At 40.1% G+C, this 25,495-nt stretch overlaps 2 protein-coding genes across 3 annotated transcripts in view; one reads left to right on the top strand and one right to left on the bottom strand.

The window, feature by feature from the left end:
- LOC135092073 (cell division cycle protein 16 homolog) overlaps positions 1 to 10,398 on the top strand; it is a 12,145-nt gene extending 1,747 nt beyond the window's left edge. Inside the window, exons 3-14 of one of the 2 annotated variants that reach the window (XM_063990266.1) lie at positions 1,712 to 1,815; positions 2,285 to 2,437; positions 2,648 to 2,806; positions 3,392 to 3,551; positions 4,343 to 4,568; positions 5,592 to 5,671; positions 5,873 to 5,962; positions 6,527 to 6,836; positions 7,081 to 7,246; positions 8,614 to 8,806; positions 9,516 to 9,644; positions 10,132 to 10,398. In XM_063990266.1, coding sequence (XP_063846336.1) covers positions 1,723 to 1,815; positions 2,285 to 2,437; positions 2,648 to 2,806; positions 3,392 to 3,551; positions 4,343 to 4,568; positions 5,592 to 5,671; positions 5,873 to 5,962; positions 6,527 to 6,836; positions 7,081 to 7,246; positions 8,614 to 8,806; positions 9,516 to 9,644; positions 10,132 to 10,244 — 1,872 coding nt within the window. In that variant the 5' untranslated portion in view covers positions 1,712 to 1,722 and the 3' untranslated portion in view covers positions 10,245 to 10,398. Of the gene's footprint in view, positions 1 to 1,692; positions 1,816 to 2,284; positions 2,438 to 2,647; positions 2,807 to 3,391; positions 3,552 to 4,342; positions 4,569 to 5,591; positions 5,672 to 5,872; positions 5,963 to 6,526; positions 6,837 to 7,080; positions 7,247 to 8,613; positions 8,807 to 9,515; positions 9,645 to 10,131 lie in introns of those variants that run through there. The other variant, XM_063990267.1, reaches the window with a different exon arrangement.
- Positions 10,399 to 11,422: 1,024 nt separating this feature from the next.
- LOC135092074 (haloacid dehalogenase-like hydrolase domain-containing 5) lies at positions 11,423 to 24,745 on the bottom strand. Its single transcript, XM_063990268.1, has 7 exons — positions 24,562 to 24,745; positions 19,985 to 20,206; positions 19,416 to 19,619; positions 18,384 to 18,595; positions 17,616 to 17,804; positions 17,042 to 17,210; positions 11,423 to 16,216 (listed from the first exon to the last, which is right to left on the bottom strand). Exons 1-7 carry the CDS (start codon positions 24,664 to 24,666, stop codon positions 16,061 to 16,063), a joined length of 1,257 nt encoding a protein of 418 aa, XP_063846338.1. The 5' UTR covers positions 24,667 to 24,745; the 3' UTR covers positions 11,423 to 16,060.
- Positions 24,746 to 25,495: the final 750 nt, after the last annotated feature.

The following is a 25,495-nucleotide window of genomic DNA, read 5'->3' as shown; positions in this document are numbered from 1 at the left end:
TCCTTTTCTCTGCATGCGTGTGTGTGTGTGTGTGTGTGTGTGTGTGCTGGGATATTACAATGTAACCGTACTCATAATCGAATCCAACCCAGCTACTATTATTACTACTACTACTACTACTACTACTACTACTACTACTACTACTACTACTACTACTATTATCTGTATTTTTTGCATTGTGACCAGAGAATCAGCTGTATGTGACTACTGTTTACCTGTACTTTATTAATTCACCTCTCACCGTCCCCCCTCACCCCCTAACCTCCCCTTCCCCTGCCTCCCTGTCAGGTTGCCGTGTCCCTGCAGCTGCCCTTGACTGTCCAGCTGACGCCCCTTGATGTCTACAGGGCCGTGGTGTATGGGAGGGTGGTGGGGAGGGGGTGATGGAGAGACAATGATCACGTTAAGGGACAAGGCATTGACCAAGTGAGGAAGGTCAAGTGGGTGGAGCCTCAGTGCTTAGTTTTTTTTGAGGGGTTGAACTAATCACAGGAAAACAAAGGCCTGGTGGGGAGGTGACAGGTGCCGCTACTGAGTAATTATATAACCCCGAAGTGGCAGAGTTACTGGTGACTGTACATGCGTAGGCACTTCCGGTACTCTGGGATTTATGCTTCAAGGTTCTTTTGTTTTGTCTCAAGTTGATGCACTTTGGGACTGCTGTGTATACCTATTTTATGGTGGTGTTTTGCTGTTTTGTGGAGTATATCGTTATGGTGATTGGATAGCTCACTGTTACCGTCTCTTCTGTGTTGCCGAGTTTGTTTTCAATTATTTTACGAATATTTTTACAATAAGCCAATTTTAATTCGCTTAGTATGGGTGCATAAACCAACTCGCATCTAATCACATTCATACCCCGGACGTAACAAATGGGAAGAAAGGTGTAATAATACAAAAAACAACTACTACTACGATCACTACTACTATTACTACTACTACTACTACTACTACTACTAATAATAATAATAATAATAATAAGGTCCGTGTTTTGAAACGCTTTGCTCTCTCACCACGACTAAGGCAACTAACTGGCGGGTTCGCAAGAGTATTTCTCCTGTTAACACTGTAGAGGTCTTGTTAATCTGTCAGTCGAACTGTAAAAACACTTAAAAACCCGGGTCGCTTCTACTAGAGTCTTTTGAAAGTAGTGGAGGTGCGGCTCAGAAGTGTTTCAGAATAGCAGAGTTTTGATAGATATGAGGATCAGAGAATGTAATTAATAACAGAAGTGACAATAGACAAATATAAATGGCCGGGGGGATGGCACAGGAGACTAAAAAAAACAGGAGGAAGGAAGGATATTATCACTCCAACGCAATTCCCACATCCTATAGTGCAATGTTCTTCAGACTTTATTCCATTACGATCCAGTTTGATTTTATTTACTTCCTTCACGACCCTATACATCTTTTGTGTTATACCTTTCTCCCTCATATATGGAAACTAATTTAAACACACACACACACACACACACACACACTCTGTTATATTCCACTTTTTGTTCATATATCTGCCTATGATGTGGCAACCCAATGAGCTAAAGCTTGTGACTCAGTACAGGTTTCTGACTTCTACATTTCATGCTCACCACCACCACCGCGCACAATCATGGGGGTGGTGTGGCTTCAGTGCATCTTATTTTATCCTAAGTGTGTGGCTTCAGATGAGCAGAGGGGCGGCGCTTCTATACCAGCTATCTATGTCATAGGCATGTAAACAATGACCGAGGAGGTGGAACCCATGCCTACTTCTCCCCCCGAGTCTCTGGACCTGGACAAGTTCAGGAAGGTCGTGAGGAGCTCCATCGAGAGGGTGAGATAAGGGGAGACAGGGAGCAAAGATGTGAGGGGAAATAAAGGTCTGGAAGGGTGTAATAAGGGGGTGACGAGAGGGTAGATATTTGAGACTCCTGTCCCCGTTTGAATTTTGGTTTGTTTTTTATTTGTTTTGTGGGGTTATTTTTGTGTGTTTTTGCTTTGTGTTGTGGAGTTTCGTTTGCTATGTATTTAATTTTATGTCAGGAATAGGGAATTGCTAGATATTGTTGACTTCTGGGTTAGTTTGAATATTGGTTTGTTTTTTTGTTCGTGGTGTTATTAATATTAGTATTTATTTTATTTATTTATTTACTTATTGTATTTATTTATTTATTTAATTTATTTGTTTATTTATTTATTTATTTATTTTTTATGCCTTATTATATGTGGTGTATATAATTTAACTCCCTAGAATCAGGTTGGCGCCATGTACAAGTCTTCTCTAGTTGCTTGTATTCCCACAGCATCACTACCGCACAGCAATGTTCTGGGCGGACAAGGTGGTGAGTCTGAGTGGCGGCGCAGCGGCTGACGTGTACTGGCTGGCACAGACGTACTACCTCACCAAGCAGTACCACCGCGCCATCGTGCTGCTCACCACTCACAAGCTGCTCAGGGTAATAAAAACTGTTTGCATGGAGACACAGGAGAGAGAAGAGAGAAAACATAAGATTAAGTTTGGCTTTTTTACAGTACAGAAAGATGTATGAGAGTTTAGCACAAATATAATGTCAAAAAGTCATGGTCATTGAAAGGAGAGATTATGTCTGGCATTGAAAGGGTTAACATCAAAACAAAGAAGGTTCTAATTCTACACTCTCCCGCAGAACCTGACGTGCCGGTACCTGGTTGCACTGTGCCACTATGAGGTTGGGGAGTACCCATCAGCACTCAACATTCTGGAGCACAACGACAACAACAACATGTCGCCCAGCAAGGTGAAGGGAGAGCCGCTGTCAGTGCCAGAGATTGATGATGTCATGTCGGTGAGTCTTGTCATCGTTGGTGCTGTGGAAGGACCTGGAATTTGGTGTATAATATTTTATTTTATTTATTTTTGTTATTATTATTATTATTATTTATTTATTTTATTTATTTATTCTTTTATTTTTTGCAAGAGAGGCACTGGCCAAAAGCAACAAAAATGTGGAAAAAAGGGTCATCTGATAGTCTTGCTCTTTAGATGGACTGCTTTCTCATTGCTGGTTCCATGAAGGAAAAGAGTATTTGATATACGAGTATTCTTGGTTTCTCATTTCAGACATAAAAACATCATCTTTTTTCATTGTGTTAAAAAAATCATTTCTCATCTCCATTATCATCTTTCTTCATCCCAATTATTAAAAATATCATCTTTCCTTATCTCAGCTATATAAAAGACTCCATTAATATCAGTCACTCTCTTTCTCACCCCATCAGACCAAAGCTTTAAAAAAAAAAAATCATTGTTCATTTCAGTTTAAAAATCATCTTTCCTCATCTCAAGAAATAACCTGATACAACTCTTCACCAATACACTACAAGCCCTCATTACTACAGCACCACTAATACCAGCCACTCCCCACCCTCAGACCACTTGCTCCACTCACCTGCTGAAAGGGTACATCTACGAGGCGACAGACAACAGGGCGCTGGCTGCCGAGAGCTTCCAGGTGGCTCTGCAGGCCGACCCCATGTGCTGTGAGGCCATCCACGCTCTCACCCAGCACCACATGCTCACTGCCAAGGAGGGTGAGGCTCAAGAGGCTTAGTGTGGTTAAAATGGTTATCGCGTGTTCTTCAATGTTTTTTTATGCCATTGTCTCATCACAATTGGTTTTTCAAGATTTCTGACGTGATTCTCTTTCATGTGTTATCTCAAGGTCTGTTCTTCCCACTGGTCTTCTTATTTAACTTCTTACTTAACCTTCCCTGTTCATTCTTCTCATGTCCTCCACCACACACCATCTCCAGGTCTTCCACTCATCTCCTAACCTAATCTTCCCTATTTATCCTTGTCATGCCCTCCTCCACACACATCTCCATGTTTCTGTTCTTTTTGCTGTTCTCCTAACCACCTCCACTCTCCTAACTTCAGTTTTCTAAGTGCTCTCCTACCACAGCTAACCTAACCTGGCCTATGATGTTCAGTCTTGTCATGTCCTCCTCCTCACACTATCTCCAAGTCTCTGTTCTTCCCATTGATCTCTTAACCTAACCTAACCTGACCTTCTCTAATGTTCAATCTTTTCATGTTCTCCACTCACCATCTCCTGGTCTTTGTTCTTCCACTGGTCTAATCTAACCCACCTGTTTATTCTTTATCATGTTCTCTGCCACTTGGTCAACGTGTCTCTGCTCTTCCACTGGTCTCTCCTAACCTAATCTTCCCTGTTTATCCTTGTCACGTCCTCTACACACTGTCTCCATGTCTCTGTTCTTTCCACTGGTCTCCTCACCATCTCTCACCCCAACACTTCACTGAGAATCCTGTAAGAGAGATTACATGCACTATATAACCCAACCCTTTGTATTCCCCACAGAGCAAGACCTGCTGAGTTCCGTGCCACTCTCCGGGTGGTGCAGCGAACCAGAGGGTGCCGTGGTTCGCGCTGTGTACCAGACACGAACCAATAAGTACTGCTCCCCAAACCAGACCATCCCACAGCCTGTCGCAGCACTGGGCACCAATGCAGACTTCCTCACAGCACAGGCTGAGAAGCTCTACTATAACTGCAACTTTTCCCAGTGTTATCGCCTCACGCAGGAGTAAGTCTGTCGTATGCTATGTTAGATTAATCTTTTCTCTGTGTGTGTGTGTGTGTGTGTGTGTGTGTGTGTGTGTGTGTGTGTGTGTGTGTGTGTGTGTGTGTTTTTCACCTATAACTTTTTAGACAACTTTTTTTCTTTTCTGTTTTTCATCACCTTCAATAACTTTTTTTTAAGATATGTGAATGCTGTTGAGATTAATCCTTTCTATGGCTTTTCTTCTTTTTTTTCATCGCATAACTTTTCAGACAGCTTTTTTCTTTTTTTTCTTAACTCTACAACTCTTCAGAAACAGTTTAGTAATATCTTGAGATCTCTGAATCTAAATATTATTACATAGAATTATTGTATCATCCTCATCATGTTTTTAAATTATTATTGTAACGCCTTCTTTTTTTCCTGTCTTTTCAATCAACTTGAATTTTTAGGCAGCTTAGTATCGTAAGATCCCTGAATTTGAATATTATAATGTAGAGTTACTGTATTTTCCTCATTATATCTTAAAATGATTTCTAGATATTGTTTGTTATTTTTTGTACTGTGCTGAGATGAATAATATTTTGTTCTTCCCACTGGTCTCTTAACCTAACCTAACCTTTATGCCTTGTGTGGTTTGCCTGGCCATTGCAATCCCATGTTCTATTCTTGTGTCCTTCTGTTCTTCATAGCCAGGGTGATGTTATTTATTTTGTGTTATTTATGTTCATTTGTTCTCTGTCGCCAAGGTGATGTTCTCATTCTTTTGTTATGTTCTTCCGTTTTCTTTGGCTAGAGTGTTGATGTTATTGTTCATGTGTTACGTTCTGTTTTCTGTGGCCAGGGTGATGATGTTCTCGTTTTTATGTATGTTGTTATGTTCACATGTTCTTGCTCTCCTGTTCTCCATGGCCACAGTGGCGATATTGTTTTTGTTTGTTGTTATTCTTATATGTTCTTGTTCTTTTCTCTGTGGCAGGGTACTGATGTTCTTGTCCGCATGTTCTCATTATCCCATTCTCATGTTGTTCTGTTCTCTGTGGCCAGGGTGCTGAAGAAGGACCCTTACCACACCGAATGCCTGCCCATCCACATCTCCTGCCTGGTGGAACTTAAACAGGCCAACAGTAAGTGCTGGACACCATGTTTGATTCATCCACCCAAAGAACCATTTATTCATTATTGCATTGGCTAGAGAGAGAAATGAAAGTAATGTTAGAATGAAAATATATCTGATAATAACAAGATTCACCGGTGAGAAATGTGACTTAAGGGGATGTTATAATGAAAGTAAGGCATTGATAACATTCCCTCCTGTCCCCCTTCAGCTCTCTTCCTGCTGGCACATAAGCTAGTGGACCTATACCCAGAGAGCGCCCTTGCCTGGTTCGCTGTCGGCTGCTATTACTATCTTATAGGTGAGTGCCACAAGTGAGTGCTGTTTGTATGGTTTAGGTTCATCTGTGTGTGTTTCTCCTGCGTTATTGTCTGTTTCCTCCATTTCTTTTTTTTTGCTGCTTTCTCTCTTACCATTCTTTGTCTTTTGCATTGATTTCATTCTTTAAGTTCATCCAAGTATGTTTCTTCTGTGTTGTCATTCCTGTTTCCTCCATTTCTCCTTTTTTTTTGCTGCTTCCTGACTTACCAATCTTTGTCTTCTGCACTGATTTCATCCTTTAGGTCTGAGTATGTTTCTTGTGTGTTGTTATGTCTGTTTCCTCCTTTTCTTGTTGCTTCCTGGCTTATCAATCTTTGTCACCTGCACTAATTTCATTCCTCATCATTTTTCTCTGTCCTTCCTGGCTCACCTGCCCTCTCCCCAGTAACATTACTCCTCTGGATAGGATAGAATGAACAAGCCAGGCAGTACCTCAGCCAGGCCACCATACTGAACCACTCTTACCATGCCTTCTACTCTCTTTCCCTTAACCTTTCCTGGCTTATCCATCCTCCTCTCCCCAGTAACACCACTTTCTGCACAGGTAAGAATGAACAAGCCAGGCGGTACCTCAGCAAGGCCACCACCCTGGACCGTGTCTTTGGGCCGGCCTGGATTGCGTATGGCCACTCCTTTGCTGCAGAGAATGAGCATGACCAGGCGATGGCGGCTTACTTCAAGGCAGCACAGCTCATGAAGGGGTGTCACCTGCCCCTCCTCTACATTGGCATGGAGTATGGACTCACCAATAATCCCAAGTTTGCCGAGAAGTTCTTCCGAGAGGCCCTGGAGATCGCGCCGTCAGATCCCTTTGTCCTCCATGAGCTGGGTGTGGTCGCCTTCAGTAATCAGGAGTGAGTTTTGTGTGTGTGTATGTGTGTGTGTGTGTGTGTGTGTGTGATTTGAAGTGTGTGTGTGGGGTGTGTTTTTCTTTTTCTGATGTCTGTGTTTATGTGTGATTTGAAGTGATTCTATGTGTTTTTAAGGATCTTTGTGTGTTTTTGCATACAGGATTTGTGTGTGTGTGTGTGTGTGTGTGTGTGTGTGTTTGTTTGTTTGTATGCCTCTCTGTCTCACTCCACCTGCTCCTCCACTCAGGTATGGCGTGGCAGAGACCTACATGAGGAAGGCGGTTGCGCTGGTGGAGGAGGGCGGAGTGGCGGCGGCGGTGGTGCCGGAGAAGTGGTCAGCGCTGCACAACAACCTGGCACACACCTGTCGCAAGCTGGCCAAGTACGAGGAGGCCATCCACTTCCACCAGCAGGTAGGCATAGGTGGCTCACTCACTCACTAGTTACTGGTGGAGGGTTTTTTTTTTTTTTTTTTTTTTTTTTTTTTTTTTAAGTAGGAGGGACACCAGCCAAGGGCAACAAAATCCAGTAGAAAAAAGAAAAAAGGCTTACTGAGATGCTGGTCTCCAAATAGAGTCCAAAGTGGCAGTCAAAAATTGCAGGATAAGCCTTTCAGTGTAATATATAAGTATTCCCAACATTAAAAGCAAGGAATGGAATATTTATTTTATCTAAAAGAAAAAAGGGGATAAAAAGAAAAGATTTTGCAGTTTCTAGCCAGTGTAATGTTAGAGCAGGCTGTACAAGTCAGAGAAATGTCTCAGAGTGTCGAATAACAGTGGAAGGGTTAATGAGTGCACAGGTGACAATCTTTATTTTTTGTAATTATTTATTTATTTATTTATTTATTTATATATAAGTATACCTAGATGGACAGGTGGGCTCACTCACAGGAGGCGACTTAACGAGTGAACAGGTGGAAATTTTTTTTTCTTTATTATTATTATTATTATTATTATTATTATTATTATTATTATTATTATTATTATTATTATTATTACTATTATTATTATTATTATTATTATTATTATTATTATTATTATTATTTTGTATGAGTTTACTTAGATTGGTAAGTGGACGATTTTTCCCCAACAACCTTTCAAAAATGCAAAATTTATCACCTAACCTTTATAAACTTAAAAGAAATGCATGTGACTTTACCACATAACCTCCTTTCACCATTTCCCTAAAGTGAGGGGTTGGCACCATGTACAAGTCTCCTTCAGGTGTTTCTGTCTCTTGCATCTTCCTCTGTGCCTCCCAGTCTTTGCAGTTCTGCCACAATTCCATTCCTCCATCTCACTCTCTGTCTGCATCTTGATCTTCTTCCCTCAACTAGTTTTCTCCAGGCTCTTTCATTCAGTTCCTGGTCTTCTCTTTTTGGTACATGACCAAATCATATAATTTTCAATTTCCTTATCACTTCCATAATGCATTCCACTCCTCATAACCTTCTGTGCTCAGCTTCAAGGTACAATCATTCCTTGTTATGCACAGTTTCAATTTCCACAGTTTCCACAGCTTCACTTTTACACAGATTGCTGCTGGCCACAACTTCAAACAACAAAGGCAGCATTGAGAAGGAGCCTACCCATACTCATCTCTTTTATTCTTTACTTTAAAGTTAATTAATAAATGAAATGTTTGTAAACAAGTAGATGCAATTTTTCTTGACTTACACAAGGTTTGGGAGCTCAGAGGTGTTCTTAAGGGGGACACTAATTTCCCACAGATTTTCCTTATCAGTGGATGTGTCTGTTACCTAATTAAAATATTACAGGCCCTTCGTCTGTGTCCGGGCGTGGCGTCAACATACTCAGCCCTGGGACTCGTGCAGGCGCTGGTGGGGGACTACGAGGCGGCCGTGGTGTCCCTGCACAAGGCTCTCTCCCTGCACCGCGACCACACCACTGCCACCACACTCCTCAACACTGTCATGGAGCAGCTTACGGCTCAGACACCAACTTTCCAGGGTGTGTTTGGGTGTGGGAGTGTTGCTTTGTGTTTTGTATGGCTGGGTTTGTGTTACGTTTTCTTTCACCTTTGCTTGATGGAGTTATGTGCATGTCATATGTGTAGGCTTGTTGTCTCCTTATTGACACAGACAGCAACTCTTCAGGGTGTGTTTGGATGTGGGAGTGTTGTTGTGTGCTGATCTGTTTGTGTTCTGCAGGTTTGAGTTAAGTTTATGTAACCCCTTCTGTCCATTTTCTTTACATCTTTTTTTTTTTTTTTTTCCCTCTTCTGATACTGTATACTCTGTTCCTTCTATATTATTCTATGCACATCTGTCTCTATCTTCATTACCGTCTATGTCACTGTCGTCCCATCTTTCTGTTCCTTTCTTATTTATCTCTTCAATTTTACTCTTTCTCTCCTTTTCTATTAATATGTTCTCTATTCCTATTCTGTTATTCTATTTATGTCCTTCTGTCCCTTGTCTCCACTTCTACTCTTTCCTTCCTCTTCTATTACTTTATTCCTCTTCTGTTACTCTATCTATGTCTTTCTGTCCCTGTCTCTTTAATTTTACTATTTCTTTCCTCTTCTATTATTCTATTCATGCCTTTTATTCTACATTTTCTTGCCCTTGACCATTGCTCCTCTTACATAAACAGAAAATATATGCATCTATCTTCACTTCCCTCATTACCACCTACATCACCATCCTCCCTTCCTCAGGAGATGACAACGTGCCTCCCCTGGACCTCCCCTCAGAGCTGGTGGGGACTGACACAAACACTAGCGACCTAACACCAGCATCTGCCGAGGAGCCGCTCAGTGACACCAACCTTCTGGGCTCCAGTATAGGTGAGGAGCTGACTGATGGCCTGGTGGTGGTAATGGTGGTCTTTATTTTCTCTTCTTTATCTCCTATGCAATTCTCTTGACTCTCTCTCTCTCTCTCTCTCTCTCTCTCTCTCTCTCTCTCTCTCTCTCTCTCTCTCTCTCTCTCTCTCTCTCTCTCTCTCTCTCTCTCTCTCTCTCTCTCTCTCTCTCTCTCTCTCTCTCTCTCTCTCTCTCTCTCTCTCTTTATTTTCTCTTCTTTATCTCCTATGTGTGTTGGTAAGGTTGGTGTGATTGGCTTGACGTGACGTTGACATGCCAATCAATTTTCCAGGTCATAATACACAGCAACCATCCCTAGTGTGCAGGGCTGCCAACTGTTGCCACTGTAATCAATAAACATGTCAAATGATCCCATCTGTTGTATAAGAATGTAGACCTTTTGTTTTTTAAAGATATTTTTGGGAGCTACTGTATATCTTGTAAGACCTCTCCTCTTCTCCTATTCCAGGTCAGCCTATGATGCACTCCTCAGATGTAGCAGGAGACTCCCTTAGCCACTCGGAGAGCCAGTCCTCGGCACTCATCATAGAGGACATGGTGATGGATGACCAGAGCCCCTGAGCCACACACAAATACAAATATGAACAGTAGATGCTCCCGTTATCAATTTCTTCTGCCCAGTCTCTAATAAATTTTTTCTCTGCCAAATGCATTCACTTCTTGTGTTTGTGATTTGCCACGTCTGTTTTATTTTAATATAAATGCCAGAAGATGCTCCTGTTATTGATTTTTCCTTCACAGTCTATATTTTTCACTGCCAACACAATTACTTCTCGTTTTTGTTATTCGTTGTATCCCAGTTTTTTATTGCAATAATTACCTGTGTGTGTTGGTGCTCATGTGGATCTGGGCATCAATGCGCTAATATGCTGATTTATGTGTTAACCGCGTGTCCAGTCTTGCTGCTGTCCTGTTCTCCACCAGTTCCCCCTTGTTCTCCCCTGTTCTCCTTCTGTTGTTTCTCATTAAATGTCCAACTTTGAAAAATCTGGATCTTTGTACAATTTTCCTGCCTTGAATCTTGTGTCTGTCAAGTTTCTAGCACAACAGAACACAAATGAAGAACAGACCACCTCTGACATAATTTTCTTTACAAGAGTGTTTGTGATACACTGAAATCTAAAGCAAAAGATGAAGGATAGTAAAGATAAAGTGCTCTTCCCATCTACCACTCCTTGACTGAGCAGAAAGGAAGTACCATTCTTGCATAGGTGTCTGTGATGTGCTGGAGTGTAAAGATGTTCAGTATAGTAAAGTTAAAGGCTTCTCCCCATCTACCACTCCTAATCTGAGTAGGAAGAGAGAAAATACTATTCTTACATAGGCCTTTGTGATATGCTGCAGTCATAAGTTGTGCAGTTAAGTTGTACAGTTCAAGGCTTCTCCCCATCTGCCACAACTGTTCTTAGCAGGAGAGGAAATAACATGTAATACATATATTATTATAGATACATTTAAATTTTCATGTACAGTAAGATAAGATGTTGCTGAGATTAATGGCAAAACATGGAGACGAGTGTTAATTGGATGAGTGATTAAAGGTGTAATGAAGGTGAACAAGAAGCCGAGAATTGTGATGATGTCTTCTATTTTCTATATTCTGGGGCTGACAGGTGGTATAATTGAGTCAATGATGTAGTGTGCAAGGAAGGTGAATATGATAAGCCAAGAGTTGCAATAATAACTTTTATTTTCTGTATTCTTGATTAAAAGTGCAAGGAAGGTGAATGAGCCAAGAATTGTGATAAGTTTTTTATTTTCTGTATTCTGGGGCTGATATGTGATATAAACTATGCATGTTTGGTACACTTCTTATCCTGCAGGGGAGTGTAGCAGTGGGTCATCCCTGTACATCTTGCAGTGAACACCATGCAGCACAGCACAGCACAATGTTCTGTAAGATGACGACGAACCCACACTACACTGCTAGGTATGGCAGATTATTGTGTATATGGCTACAAGTGTAATATTTCCATGTTTCTTTATAAATGGCTGTGTTCTATCAGGTCTATCACTTACTGAAGCTTTCTTACAGATCTGTCGCCTAACTGGGAGGGAAGGGCAGTGTATGTGAGTAACTGTATCTTACGTCAGCAGCTGCACAGAACTAAGTCAATGAGGAGGTACAAGAGCAGTACTAGATCAGTGTGTCAGTGTGGGTAACAGTACAGTCAAGCAGGTGTTGGGTTGTCCTCCATACTTCCACTGTTTTGCGTCTTCTGAATCTTGCGTCCACTGTGTTGAGGGGGTTGTAAAGTCTGGTAAGGATATCTTGAGTTCCTTAATCATCCGTTTTTTCCCGAGTAATCTCCCAGACTTTTAATTTTTCACGTCTTCTGAATCTTTCGTCCAGTGTGCCGATGGTGTTGTAAAGTCCAGTTAGGATATCTTGAGTTTTTTAACTGGCTGTCTTCTGAATAATCTTCTGTATTTCCATTGTTTCCTGTCTTCTGAATCACGTCCAATATGTTAATGGTGTTGTAAAGTTTGGTAAGGATGTCGACTTCTTTAATCAGATGACTTTTCTTTTACGAGCTGATAATTTTTGTGTTCTCTCAGTCTAAAGTTCTCCAATTCCTTTTACAAGCTGATAGTTCTTTTATTCCCTCTCTTGTTCTTACATTCTCTCATTCCTGACAGTCTCACATTCTCTCTCTCTACCTTAAGTTCTCCAATCAGCTGACAGTCTCCTTATAATTCATACATTCTCTCAAAGTCCTCCCAACAGCTGACAGTTTTAAAGCACTGAACACATATTTTTCACTCAGTCATACATCTTCCCATCAGCTGATTATCTTAAAACACCAAAAGCTTGTACATTTTCCTCGCAGTTTCACATAAAACACTCAAAATTCATACTATCTTCCACTCAATTTACCATAACATTACCTCTCTATCTTAAAACACTGCTAACATACATTTTTCCTTTCAATTTCACATCACATAACTTCTCTATCATTAAACACTCATAACTTTTACATTTTTCCATAAATCTTACATTACTTTGGCTCTCTATCAGAAAACACTAACAACTCTTACAGTTTTCCCTCAATCTTGCACCACCTCGCCTCTCTATCCTAAAAATACTCATGACTTACATTTTTCACTCATTTTAATATCACATAACCTCTCTCTCTTTTAAAACACTAATATCAAACATTCTCTCACTCAGTCTTACATTGTTGCCTCTCTATTTTTAAAACACTCATCACTCAGATTTTTCCTCTTAATCTTACATTACATTACATCTCTTGAAAACACTCATAACTCTTAAATTTTCCTATCTTACATCACATTGCCTCTCTATCTTTAAAACACTCATCAATCAAAATTTTCCCTTCAATCTTACATTACATTGCCTCTCTATCTTTAAAACACTAATAACTCTTACATTTTCCTCTTAATCTTACATCACACAACCTCATAACATACATTTTTCCCCTAAATATCACATCACATTGCCTCTCTACCTTGAAAACACTCATAACATACATTTTTCCTCTCAGTTTTACATCGCATTACCTTTCCATCTTTAAAACACTGATAAACTCACACATTCTCTCTCTCATTCAGCCTCCAGCCCGGCCACACAGACCCAGACACTTCTCAACACAGAAGAGGACTCGGGACTGACACAAAGACACAAACACAATGGAAATAGGAGACAATTCACTCTACACCTAGCTGAGTATCTAAACACATCATCCTACCTGGCATTAGTGATTGACTCCTAAACTTGTCCTTTACTGAGATTGTGTATATGATTGTGACCAACTCAGTTTACCGGGAGAAGGGAAGGAATAGGTTACATTAGGTTAGGTTTAGGTTAGGTTAGGTTATAGTTTCTGTCTATGCCTTGATTATTAACCCTTTCACTGCTCATGGCACTTTATTCTTCCATCACTAACTGTCTTATGGGGTCTTTTGTTCTATAGGTACCTCTAAACCCTTCATTTGCATTTTTTCTGGTTCTACAGGCACCTCTAGACCCTTCATTGGCATCTTTTCTGGCTCTACAGGCACCTCTAGACCCTTTACTGGCATATTTTCTGGTTCTACAGACACCTTTGGATCTTATATTGGCATCTTTCTGATTCTACAGGCACCTCCAGACCCTTCACTGGCATTTTTCTGGTTCTACAGATACCTCTACACCCTTTACTGGCAACTTCTTTGGTTCCACAGGCACCTCTAGACCCTTCATTGGCATCTTTCTGGTTCTACAGGCACCTCTAGACCCTTCATTGGCATCTCTTCTGGTTCTACAGGTACCTCTAGATCCTATATTGGCTAGAAACTGGAAAATTTTGTCTTTTTTAATTTGTTCTTTCTTGTATGTGCTCATAAACATTTTTCTTCTTTTCTATGTAAGAGGTGCACTGGCCTAAGGGAAAATAATAAAATACATAAAAGGTCACTGACGTGCCAGTCCCTAAAGAAAGATCAATAAGGATACTCTTAGATTTGACGATTCACTGGTAAACTCTTGGACTCTGCCTGGTTCTTTACATCCTGCTGCTTATGAATTAAACATTTTCGAGAGACAGACTTGAGGCCACTACTCATAATTTTGGGTATTCTCTCTAGGACTGGCATCTTTAATATATGTTTCTTTTCACCACTGTTTTGTTCCTCTTGGCCTTAACCCCTCTTGGATAAAAAAGGAAAAGATATATTGCAGTGAAAGTGTCAACATAACCAATCTTGTATCACGTTCTCACATTCTTGTATCTGTGAATATTGTGAATGTGTGTCCCTTGCTTCTTGTTTACTGGTCAGGAGAGGAGGAGGAGGAGGAGGAGGAAGAGGAGGAATAGCTTGCCACTCAAATGCCCTGATAAATTATAATATAGTAGATTGCCAGTTTTATATCACAATTATATATGTTAGGATGAGATGAGAAGAGATAGAAAGGTGAAGTTTGAATGCTAATCTTACACAATGCTCCTGCAAGTTTTGGAGACAGATGAAAAGATAGGAAAGTTAAGTAACTCTTTCAGTCTTACGTAACACCCTTGCAAGTCTGGAGATAGACATAGATAGAAAAGGAGTCATGATACCAATCTTACAATCTTAGACAACATTGCTGCATGTTTCAGAGACAGATGAAAAGATAGGAAGGTCATGTTACTCTTTCAGTCTTACGTAACACCCTTGCAAGTTTGGAGATAGACGGAGATAGAAAGGAAGTTAGGATACCAATGTTACAATCTTACATAACACTCCTCCAAGTTTTGGAGGAGGTGAGGAGGGACAGAAAAGTCAAGTTAGTATTTCAATCTTACAAACATCCTTAGAGATAAATGAAGAGAAAAAATTTGGACATTCCCACAAATTTAGAAGAGGTAAATAGTGAGAGAAAAGTTAGATTTGAATGCTAATCTTATGTTACATTACAATAGAAAAGTTAACTTACAGTACCAATCTTACATTAAATTCCTGCAAGTCTGGAAGGAAACAGGAAGAAAGAACCAAGAGAAAAAGAAAAGATTGGTTTGCAAGAGTCTACTGGGATGAAAAAGGAATAAACTATCTATAACAATTTGAGGAGGGGGTGAAGCATAAAGGAATACAAAAGGGAGGTGATAAAAAGGACAGAGGAAGAATTTGAAAAGAGAGAAATAAAGGATTGAGATAAATAGGAATAAATTACATGACAATTCAGGAAGGTGATAAAATACAAAGAATTATGAATAAGAAACAATAAAAAAGAAAAAAAGGAGAAATTTGAAAAGAGAAAATATTGGATTGGTTTGCAAGAGACTAATGAGGTAAACAGAAATACACTTATTAGTAATTAAAGGAGATAAAATATAGAGAATTATGAAAGGGATATGATTAAAGATGGCACAAAAGGAATACAGAAAAAAAATTAATGGCCTAACTAAGAAAATGTGTATAAGGAAGAAAAACAAATTATGAATGAAAAGTAAACAATGAAAAGAGACTCAAAAAGAAAACAGAAAGAGAAATGATGGACTACTACACTGAAAAATATCTATAAGGAAAAGAAAAATAAATTACGAAAAGAAAACAAAAAGAGAAGCAGACAATGAACGAAAAATAAATTAAAAGCAAACAAAGAGGACCAGATAACGAAAGAAAATAAATTAGGAAAAGCAAATAAAAAACAGAACCAGGAAACCTCAAAAAACATCAACACAGAAAAGACAAAAAGACAAAAAGACAAAAAGACAAAAAAATCAACAAAAATATACAGGACCTTAAATAAACACAGAACACAGTATTTCACAAGGCCAAGACACGCAGGGCAGCCTCACTCAACCCTCAGCAAACACTCGCATTACTATGGCACGTTTTCTTTCATGGAGAGGAGAGGGGCACGTTTTCTTTCATGCAGAGAAGAGGGGAGGACTTCATGAAAACTTCTCCCTCTGGTATATAGTCTGAATGGCCTCCAGCACACACTTGACAGTCAGCGATGGCTCCTGCAGCTTGGCCTCAATGGGTAAGAAATCCCGCGGTGAGTGCTCCAGTAGCTGCTCCCCGTTTTCTTCATTGTACACTCCAGTCTGTGGAAGAAGAGGAGGGTCAGGGTGAGGATAACAAAGAGAGAGTGATCATGCAGAGGAGGAGGAGGAGGAGGAGGAGCATGGTGATGATGAGAAGGATATTAGGAGGTGAATGAGGATGAGAGTGAGGATGACAAAGAAGAAAAGGAAGAGGAAGATGGTGAGGGTGACAAGAAGGAAAAAGAAGAATGATAATGAAGAAGAGGAAGATGAGTGAGAATGACAAAGAAGGAAAAGGAGAATGATAATGAGGAAAGAAGGAGGAGGAGTGAGAATGACAAGAAGGAAAAGGAGAAAGATAAAGAGGAGGGAGGGTGAGGATAACAAGGAAGGAAAAGAAAATTATAATAAGGAAGAGGAGACAATAAAAACACAACAGAAGGAGGACAAGGAAACTGAAAATAAAAGGCTAACAAAAAAGGAAGGGAGAAAGAAGAAAACTGGAGACAAAAAAAACAAAAAGAAAAGTAGAACCAAAACAAGAAAACACCAAACTGAGAACGAAAGACGGTCAAGTCAAAGGCAACAAGCAACGAGGTAAACATACATGAAAGAGAAGGGAAGGAAAAAAGGCTCTGATAAATAGAATAACAACAACAATAACCACAATAACAATAGATATCTCACAGGAACAACTAGAGAATAATGAAAAGATAAATAAAGATGATACAAACACAACAAAAGAAAGACAAGAAAGAGAAAGACAAAAGAAAATATACCTGTTATTTATATTCACACACAAAAAAAAACAAAAAACATAAAAACAGAACAAAATACAAGCATACAAGAGAACATCAAACTGACAGCGGAAGGCAGAATACCCACCCTGACTAGCACAGAGTAACACTGGTCAGCGGTGAGGCCTCGGAAGTCCTGCGTGGAGAGATCGAGGCCCCGCGCACCCTGCATGGCCACCTGGCTCTTGCTGTGGCGGTGGCGACGCACGTACTCGCTGTAAAGGTTCATGCCGAAGATGTCTGTGTGAACGTTGTCTCTGAAATGTGAGGGAAAGTTGACGTGTGAAGTTATTGAGGCCTGATGGTTTCTTGCAGCTTCTCTTATGCTTTTATATATGTTTCTTCCTTTTTGTTCTGTTAATGTAGAGGATGACAGGTGGAAATAGGCAGGCATGTTTTAGAGAAAGAAAACAAGGATGAGGAGGAACGTAAAAGTAGTAGCTTTGAAAATTTTAACCTAACATAACCTCACCAAGACAACACTGACCCAGTTACATAGAGCTTAGTGATGGGGCAGGAACCTAAACTAGCTAAGACAGTACTGACCTACCCTAACCTCACAAAGACAGAACTGAGCCAATGATAAAGAGCTTAGAGATGAGGGGAGGAACCTAACCTAAAACAGTACTGACCTAACCTAAACTAGCTAAGACAGTACTCACCCAATGGCATAGAGCTTGGTGATGGGGTGAGTGATGCCTATGGAGCGGGCGTGGTGCTGCACCATGGTTTCAGCATGGTAGTATGTGATCTCCGATGGCTTGCCCACCAGTGCTGTGTAGATGAGGTCCTTGCCCGTCACCTTCTTGTACAGCGCCTCCAGACACAACAGGAATGCTCCATGGCCAAACCTGTGCAGAGGGGTCAGGTCATGTCAGGTTATGTTAGGTTAGGTCAGGGTGAGTTTTCTGTGGGTGATTTTTGATTTGTTAGTGTTCAGTTTGTGAGTTTCTTGAGGTTTTGGGTTCAATAGTTTTGTCTTTTGTGGATTTCATTGCAGAAATGATGCTTAGAATTATATTATATGATACATCTGAGAATTTTTTTTTCAATTCATATATTTTTAGTGTACAAATAAACCATATCACATTAACAAAAAAATCTTTGAAAAAATATTCTAAAAAATACCAAAAATGCAATAAAGTTACAGGTTTTCAACTTACAAGTGTTTATTTTATAAAGAAAATAACTAAATTACTAAATTTACCTGTAATTTACATCTACACTTACTAACAGCTAATTATTTTTTAAGTAAACCCAAGTACTTACACTCTTTAAAGAGGGAACTTTAAAGACACATTCTCCAAATTTGCATGATCCTTTTGACCTTTCTTTCAGAACTGGCACCTCAGTAGGCCTTTTTAGTGGGCCTTTCCCCCCCTCCCCTTGGCCTGTGCCCCATGGAAAAAAAAAAGGAAAAAAATATTTACCTGGGCATGTGAGCTTCTGCCATCCACTGCAGGTCCATGTTGCAGGCCAGGATAGGGAGGTGGGGGTATGGAGCAGTGGGGGCACCCATCAGGTCCCCATCTGTCATTAGCACATCAAGTAGGAGCTGCAGTGATGTCTCCCACCTCACTGGCTCTCCAAATAACATTACAGCGTCTATCTTTGGGATCTTGGGTGCAGGAGTGGAGGGAGGCTGCCGGGAGAGGACAGGTTAGGTTTAATCTTTTGAGTGTGGCAGGGAGTGTTTTCTGGTGATGATTAAGCTGGTACATGTTTCCTGGTGATTGATTAAGCTGGCACATGTTTTCTGGTGATAGATTAAGCTGGTACATGTTTTCTGGTGATACATTAAGCTGATACTTTATGTCTCCTGCACTGTGGTGGCTCTGGTGATAATCTGGCAAGGATTCTGTACCATTATCAAGGAAGTTTCCATGATTCTAGTGATGGTTTGGCAAGGATTCTATATTATGGACAGGCTCTAAGGGAATTTACGAGGGTTTTCTTGTAAGTTTTTGTGATTCTAGTGATGGTTTAAGAAGGATTCAGCATCATCACCAGGCTCTAGAAGAAGTTATGGTTTTCAAGGAAGGTTTTGTCATTCTGGTGATGGTTTTAATCAAGTCAATTGACACATTTCTGTTGTTACTCCCACTGGTTAACCACAGCATTGGACATTTTATGATTTTTTTTTTCTACAGTGATTTATGGTTATGTTGATGCAAGTATTAGGCATCTTTTCTCAAGTGGTGGCTGTGTGATTGAAAGTTTTACAGGCTCAGTGCAAGTAGATGCTGAGCAAATTTAGCATTACCAACATGACAAACACCCAAGAGAACCAGACAAATGACAGGTGCCTCTGACAACAGTCCAGACAAGAAAACAGAAGATTTCACAAACATAGTGCTTGGAATGACACCTGGGAGGGAAGGAATGGACATGAAGGAGAAGGTAACACAGGCCTTTCAATGACACATGGGAGGGAAGGAATGGACACAGAGGGAGACAGTAACCTTGGCACTGCGTTTTTTATGATCCACACAGTCCAGCAGGGGAAAGGCAAGACAGAGGTCGTCCACCGTGGTTGTGTTGAGGAAGCCAAGGTTGTGAGCTATCTCCGTGGTAGGGCCCTGGCCGGAGATGAGCACCTCCTTGTTGAAGTACTGGTCGAACATCTTCAACGGAGAGTGTGCCATAACCACCTGGTCCTCGTGCACCTGGGGGTAGAAAGGAAGGTAAGGGCATGGTTGTTTGTGTTGTGTCATGCTGAAGTGTTTGTTTATGTTGTGTTATTGCTAAAATGTTTGTTTGTGTTGCCTTAATGCTAAAGTTTGTTTATGTTGCATTACTGCTAAAATGTTTGTCTGTGTTGCATTATTGCTAAAATGTTCGTTTGTGTTGCCTTAATGCTAAAATGTTTGTTGCCTTAATTCTAAAATGTCTGTTTATGTTACCTTAATACTTTCACAGGTCAGACAAGAATTACACACTTTCTCTCACATATTTGCACCTGTCAGCACACCACACCAGCAACAAAACCTAACACACACACACACACACACACACACACACACACACACACCTGTATCCGTAACCACTTGGACAGCTGCTCGGCCTTCTGGCTCCGTAACGCATTCCCCGCATTGGTGACGAAGACGGTGGGCACTCTAAACTTGCCGTTGTCGTCCACCAGCAGAGTGAAGGCCTCGGGGGCAGACGGCAGGATGCGCTGGCCTCGAATGATGACGCCATCGATGTCAAATAGGAGCCCGAAGTCCGGAGAGTTGCTGGATTTCTTGGTTCGCTGATGGAAGGAAGGAAATGAAGAAAAAAGGTCAGTGTGGGAGGGTTTCATGTTATTTTATTTATTTAGTTAATTAGTTAGTTTTATTTTATTTTTCTGTTTATTTAATTTTGTATGTGATTTTGCTTACTGTTTGAAGGAAGGTTAAGTTTTTGTTTTTTTCTTTTTTTACATGTGATTTCTTGTTACTTTGTGCACTGTTTGAATGAATGAATGAAGGAAGGAAGGAAGGAATGAAGGAAGGAAGGGTAATGGTGGTTTTCATTGAAGGAAGGAAGGAAGGTTTGTGAAGGTTTTCATGTTTTTTCTTATTTATTTATTTATTTTTTTCGTGGGATTTCTCATTATTTTGCTCACTGAAGGCAGGAATGAAGGAAAGAAAGTTAATGAGGGTTTTTCTTGTTATTTTCTTCTTTTTTTGGGGTTTTATATATATTTTTTTTGTGAGGGATTGCTCGTACTTTTTGTTTAGTCTTTTTTTATTTCCTTTTTGCCATATTTATTTATTTTTTTCCTTTCATGTAGGATTTTTTTGTTTTTTGTGGGATTATTGTTTTTTGTAGCATTTATTATTTTTTGAGGGATTTATTGCTTTTCATGGGATTTATTATTTTTGTGGGATTTATTGCTTTTGTGGGATTTATTGTTTTTTGTGGGATTTATTGTTTTTTGTGGGATTTATTGTTTTTGTGGGATTTATTGTTTTTGTGGGATTTATTGTTTTTTTGTGGGATTTATTGTTTTTGTGGGATTTATTGTTTTTTGTGGGATTTATTGCTTTCGTGGGATTTATTATTTTTTGTGGAATTTATTGTTTTTTGTGGGATTTATTGTTTTTTGTGGGATTTATTGTTTTTGTGGGATTATTGTTTTTTGTGGCATTCATTGTTTTCTCTGGGATTTATTGTTTTTTTTTGTGGGATTTTTTTCTTTTTTTTCTCCTTTTAGTGGTATTTATTGTTTTCTCCATTTTTGTGAAATTTATTATTTTTTTGTGGGATTTATTGTTTTTTTTTTCTTTAGTGGGATTTTTTTCAGGGCTTTATTTATTTTTTTTTCGTGGGATTCCATTTTGAAAATATAAAAAAGAAAAAAAAATAAGCTTACAACAGAAGGAATATTCCATAAAGCTTGAGTATTAGGGACTAAATATTACAAATTAGTCGTATAAAATTCAACTTAGTATCAGAAAATGGAATGAAATAAATACGTACATATGACTGACTAAGAAAAATAAGATTATAACCGAAAGAATACTGTATAATATATGGGAATTCAGATGAAATATAATAAATCAACAGTATAAAATTAACTCTGTCAGAAGATGGTGAAAAAATATACTTAACTAACCCCATAAGAATATAAAAGTGCATCTTGTATGTGCGTATAAATATAAAACAAGATAAGATTTGCAAAGAAATAAACATTGGAATGAGAACATGTCAGGTGAGGACATTGGGAATGACGCCAAGAGAGAGAGAGAGAGAGAGAGAGAGAGAGAGAGAGAGAGAGAGAGAGAGAGAGAGATTCAAGGGCATTTTGATAATTCTAGATAGTCCAACAGACTCTAGTTGAAGTCATTGGATTTTCAAGGATATTTTCATGAGTACGGATGGTTTAACAAGAATTCTACAACAATATCAAGAAAATACCTGCCAGAATCTTACTTATTATTTCTGTGCCCTTTGAAAACAGTCCTCATGTGGTTTTCAAGGGTGTTTACATGGTCCCGGTGGTAGTTATGTCAAATTTCGAAGCTGTTGTGGTTTTTAAGTGTGTTTTCATGATTCTAATGAGTTTAAGAAAATTTTACTTGATGTAGTTTTAAATTGCGTCTTTTTTCATGATTCTAATGAAAGTTTAACAAATTTTCTGAGTTACTGTGGTTTATTTATTTATTTATATTTAAAACAAAATATTAGAACAGAATAATCATCTCCGTGGCCTTTAAAACTGTTTTTATGTGAATTATTGTGGTTTTCTAATGCGTTATCACAACTCTAGTGATAGTCTAACAAAAATATTACACTGCTGAACAAGGAAAAATCATGACAGCTTGACTAATAATCTCTGCGGCCTTTAACAACAGTCCAGGTGGGAGAAGAAAGCATGTCAAAACACAAGACACAGACATTAAACACATTCACAACAGCCACCAGTCTTGAGAGAGAACGAACGATAAGCCAACTGATCGAAACAATATGGTACGAGATAGCGAGATGGAAAGGCGCTTGAATAAAAGATCAGGTATATTTTTAAGATCGCTTATAAATAGCTTGCAGACGCCGCCCTTCGTCAACTTAGAAAAGACGCCATTAGAAGGACGGGGAGGAGGGAAAAGACGTCATTACAAGGACAGGGGGAGGAGAAGGATGAGAAAGGGAACTTGTAAACTGTAGGATTTGAGAGAGAGAGAGAGAGAGAGAGAGAGAGAGAGAGAGAGAGAGAGAGAGAGAGAGAGAGAGAGAGAGAGAGAGAGAGAGAGAGAGCACCTGGCTATATGTGTGCTACGACAATGTGACACAGAAGTCACATGAGAGAGAGAGAGAGAGAGAGAGAGAGAGAGAGAGAGATACTATTTCGAAGTTCTCAAAATACTTTATCTCACATGATGGCCAATCTCTCTCTCTCTCTCTCTCTCTCTCTCTCTCTCTCTCTCTCTCTCTCTCTCTCAACATGCGTACATCTCTTCCTCCTCTCTTTCTCTTTTCCAAGTCTATTCTAGTATTGTCATTTCCTCTTCCTCTTCCCATTCTCTTCCCGTATCTCTTTTCATTCTGCAGGTCTCTCTCTCTCTCTCTCTCTCTCTCTCTCTCTCTCTCTCTCTCTCTCTCTCTCTCTCTCTCTCTCTCTCTCTCCTCACGTCATGCTTTACAATCACCCTCGTTTTCTGACATTTCTTTCCTCCTCCTTCCTTTATCTATTGTTTCTCCTATTCCTTCTTTCCACTGGCACGTTCCTCTCCTCTCCTCTTTATTCTTAATTCAGTACATCCTTCTCCTCCTCCTTCATTATTTCCCCTTCCGCTGTATTCCTTTTCCTGCAGTCTCCTCTGTCCTCTCCCCTCTCGTCACATTCCCTTCTTCTCCTCTTCCTCCTCCTTCCTCTCTTCTGTAATTAATTATCTTCCCCTCTTCTCAGTACATCCTCTTCCTCCTTCATCCTCATTGTTTCCCCTCTTCCTCTATCCCAGTGAATTCCCTCTCTCCCCTCTTCCTTCACCTTTCTTTCCCCTCTCCCTACGCATTTTCCCTTCTCCTTCTTCCTTCTTACACTCTTATATAAATGATACTCTATTTTCCTCCCTCCTTCGCTTCTCTTTCTGTGTAATACAGGCGCAGCATTACAAGTGCCTGAAACTCCCTCCCCGTCACCGGCTTGTCGACATCAGGAAGAGGGAACCTAACTACACGGCCTTAATCTCTGACCATGACCGCGTTAGAGGCTCAGATCTCCTTTATCCCTCCTCTTTAGCTTCAGATAGGTTTGGATTCTTTGTTTGTAGGGTTCTAGGGTGTTTATTGGCCTCGTGGTGTGTAGGGTTCGGCAGCGGGTGACGTAAATATTGGGGAGACATTATGATGCAAGTCTTGTCATTACGTAAGACAGTTCGTTCCCTGGCCGTGACTTTGGTTTAAGAATATCACTGTTCCTTTTACATTTCAGTGCCCTTCGCGTCATAATTTAGCATAAAGTTATATTGATAGTTCACTTTTCAAGGTCATAGTGTTAATTATTATGTGCTTTGTTGGGATTGTTAAGCTATTTCGTCGACTTTGGCTTCGGCTCAAGACATCAGCTGACTACCTAGCTTTGTTCATCCCCATCTTATTTTTGACATGTTAACCTTGTATTTAAGTGAACTGGCTGGCTTTTATGACTACCTTCCACTTCAGCTTGCGTTTTACTACCAGTCTGTTCAAATAATTCAGCTCTAATGCCAATACTTATGCATAAATCAACGATTAATCAAGTATTTAAATTTTTCCTCCTCTTCTTTCCTCTCTTTCTCCATAATTTCGTTCTCTTATATCCTCTTACTTTCACAAAACCACGGACACATGAGACTGAATCAAATAACCCAGATGATGAGATATTAAATCCATAAAAAGTTGTAATTAATATAAGCTAGAACTGGGTTAACCATTCCCAAGCTGCTCCGTGACCCAATACCACTGCCCTGGCTTAGCCCACAGTACCTAGACTCAAATAGACACTAAGAAAATATTAATAGCACTCACAGAGCACCCTAAGAGCGAGAAATATCCATCCGTTTGAGCAAAAATCATGAAAAATCTGATACCACCAGCTCCCCCGTTACTATTGCAGGTACAAGTGAGGCTTAATTAACTCACCTGGCTGCAGTTCCGTCTCGTGAGGTGACTGGGTAGTACTTTGACGAGCAGAGGGCGAATGCGGGCCTGTTTTCCCCCTAAAATGAGGCCTCGCAGGGAAGACATAACTTCCCGCAGCACTGAGCACTGACACCACCACTGCTTGGTGTCCTCCTCTTCCTCTTGTGTCCTGTGATGCTCTCCTGCTCATCCTACCATCCTACACCCTTCATATCCTACCCATATCGTTACCCTTATCCTTCAGTATCCTCTAGTTTATAATATTCGCTTAGTATCTGATTTACATTCGATTTTTCAGTCTCTGTTTCATGCGAAATTTCCTACGGCTGGCAGACAAGAAGCTTCATTGATGGGGATCTCTCTGCTTCCTTATTGGTGCAGCGCCCGCCATTCCATGACCTCAAATAGATAGGCAGCCAATCACAGCACACCCCTAGCCATATGACGTCACATCTAAGGTCTAGCCGCATGACGTCCCAGCTCAGGTGTCCAATAATACAAGCTTGTGGTGTTATGAGGTTATGGAAGGCAAGGCGAGGCAAGGAATGGTATTGTGGTCTGTTATGGGGTCTCTCTCTCTCTCTCTCTCTCTCTCTCTCTCTCTCTCTCTCTCTCTCTCTCTCCTTTTTCCATTTCTGTATCTTCCTTTCCTCTCTTTCTTTTCTCGTGCTCACTTCCTCTCTCTCTCTCTCTCTCTCTCTCTCTCTCTCTCTCTCTCTCTCTCTCTCTCTCTCTCTCTCTCTTCTCTCCCAGGGATGCTGTAGGATACTCTAGGATGACGTATAGAGCATCCTACACTGTTGCTAGGTAACCCAGTGGAAAGATTTGGCCTATGTGATGTCATAGGTATGTTACGTAATGCACTTGTGACGTCACGATGCTATCAGCCGAAATATATAGATCTGTGGTATTTTTTTTATTTTGTCTAATGCCA

This window comes from Scylla paramamosain, chromosome 39 (assembly GCF_035594125.1).
Source record: "Scylla paramamosain isolate STU-SP2022 chromosome 39, ASM3559412v1, whole genome shotgun sequence".
Classification (NCBI taxonomy): Eukaryota; Metazoa; Arthropoda; class Malacostraca; order Decapoda; family Portunidae; genus Scylla; species Scylla paramamosain.
The sequence above is the reverse complement of the archived record's forward strand: the minus strand, read 5'-3'. Positions and strand labels throughout refer to the sequence as shown.

What these genes read in the sequence shown, in the direction of transcription:
- LOC135092074 (XM_063990268.1), bottom strand. Translation starts at nt 24,666, where the DNA reads ATGTCTTCCCTGCGAGGCCTCATTTTAGGGGGAAAACAGGCCCGCATT. An exon ending in ACCAAGCTCTATGCCATTGG is followed by an intron (nt 17,211 to 17,615) that starts GTGAGTACTGTC and finishes CTCACATTTCAG; the next exon opens with AGACAACGTTCACACAGACA. An exon ending in GTTACTCTGTGCTAGTCAGG is followed by an intron (nt 16,217 to 17,041) that starts GTGGGTATTCTG and finishes CTTCTTCCACAG; the next exon opens with ACTGGAGTGTACAATGAAGA.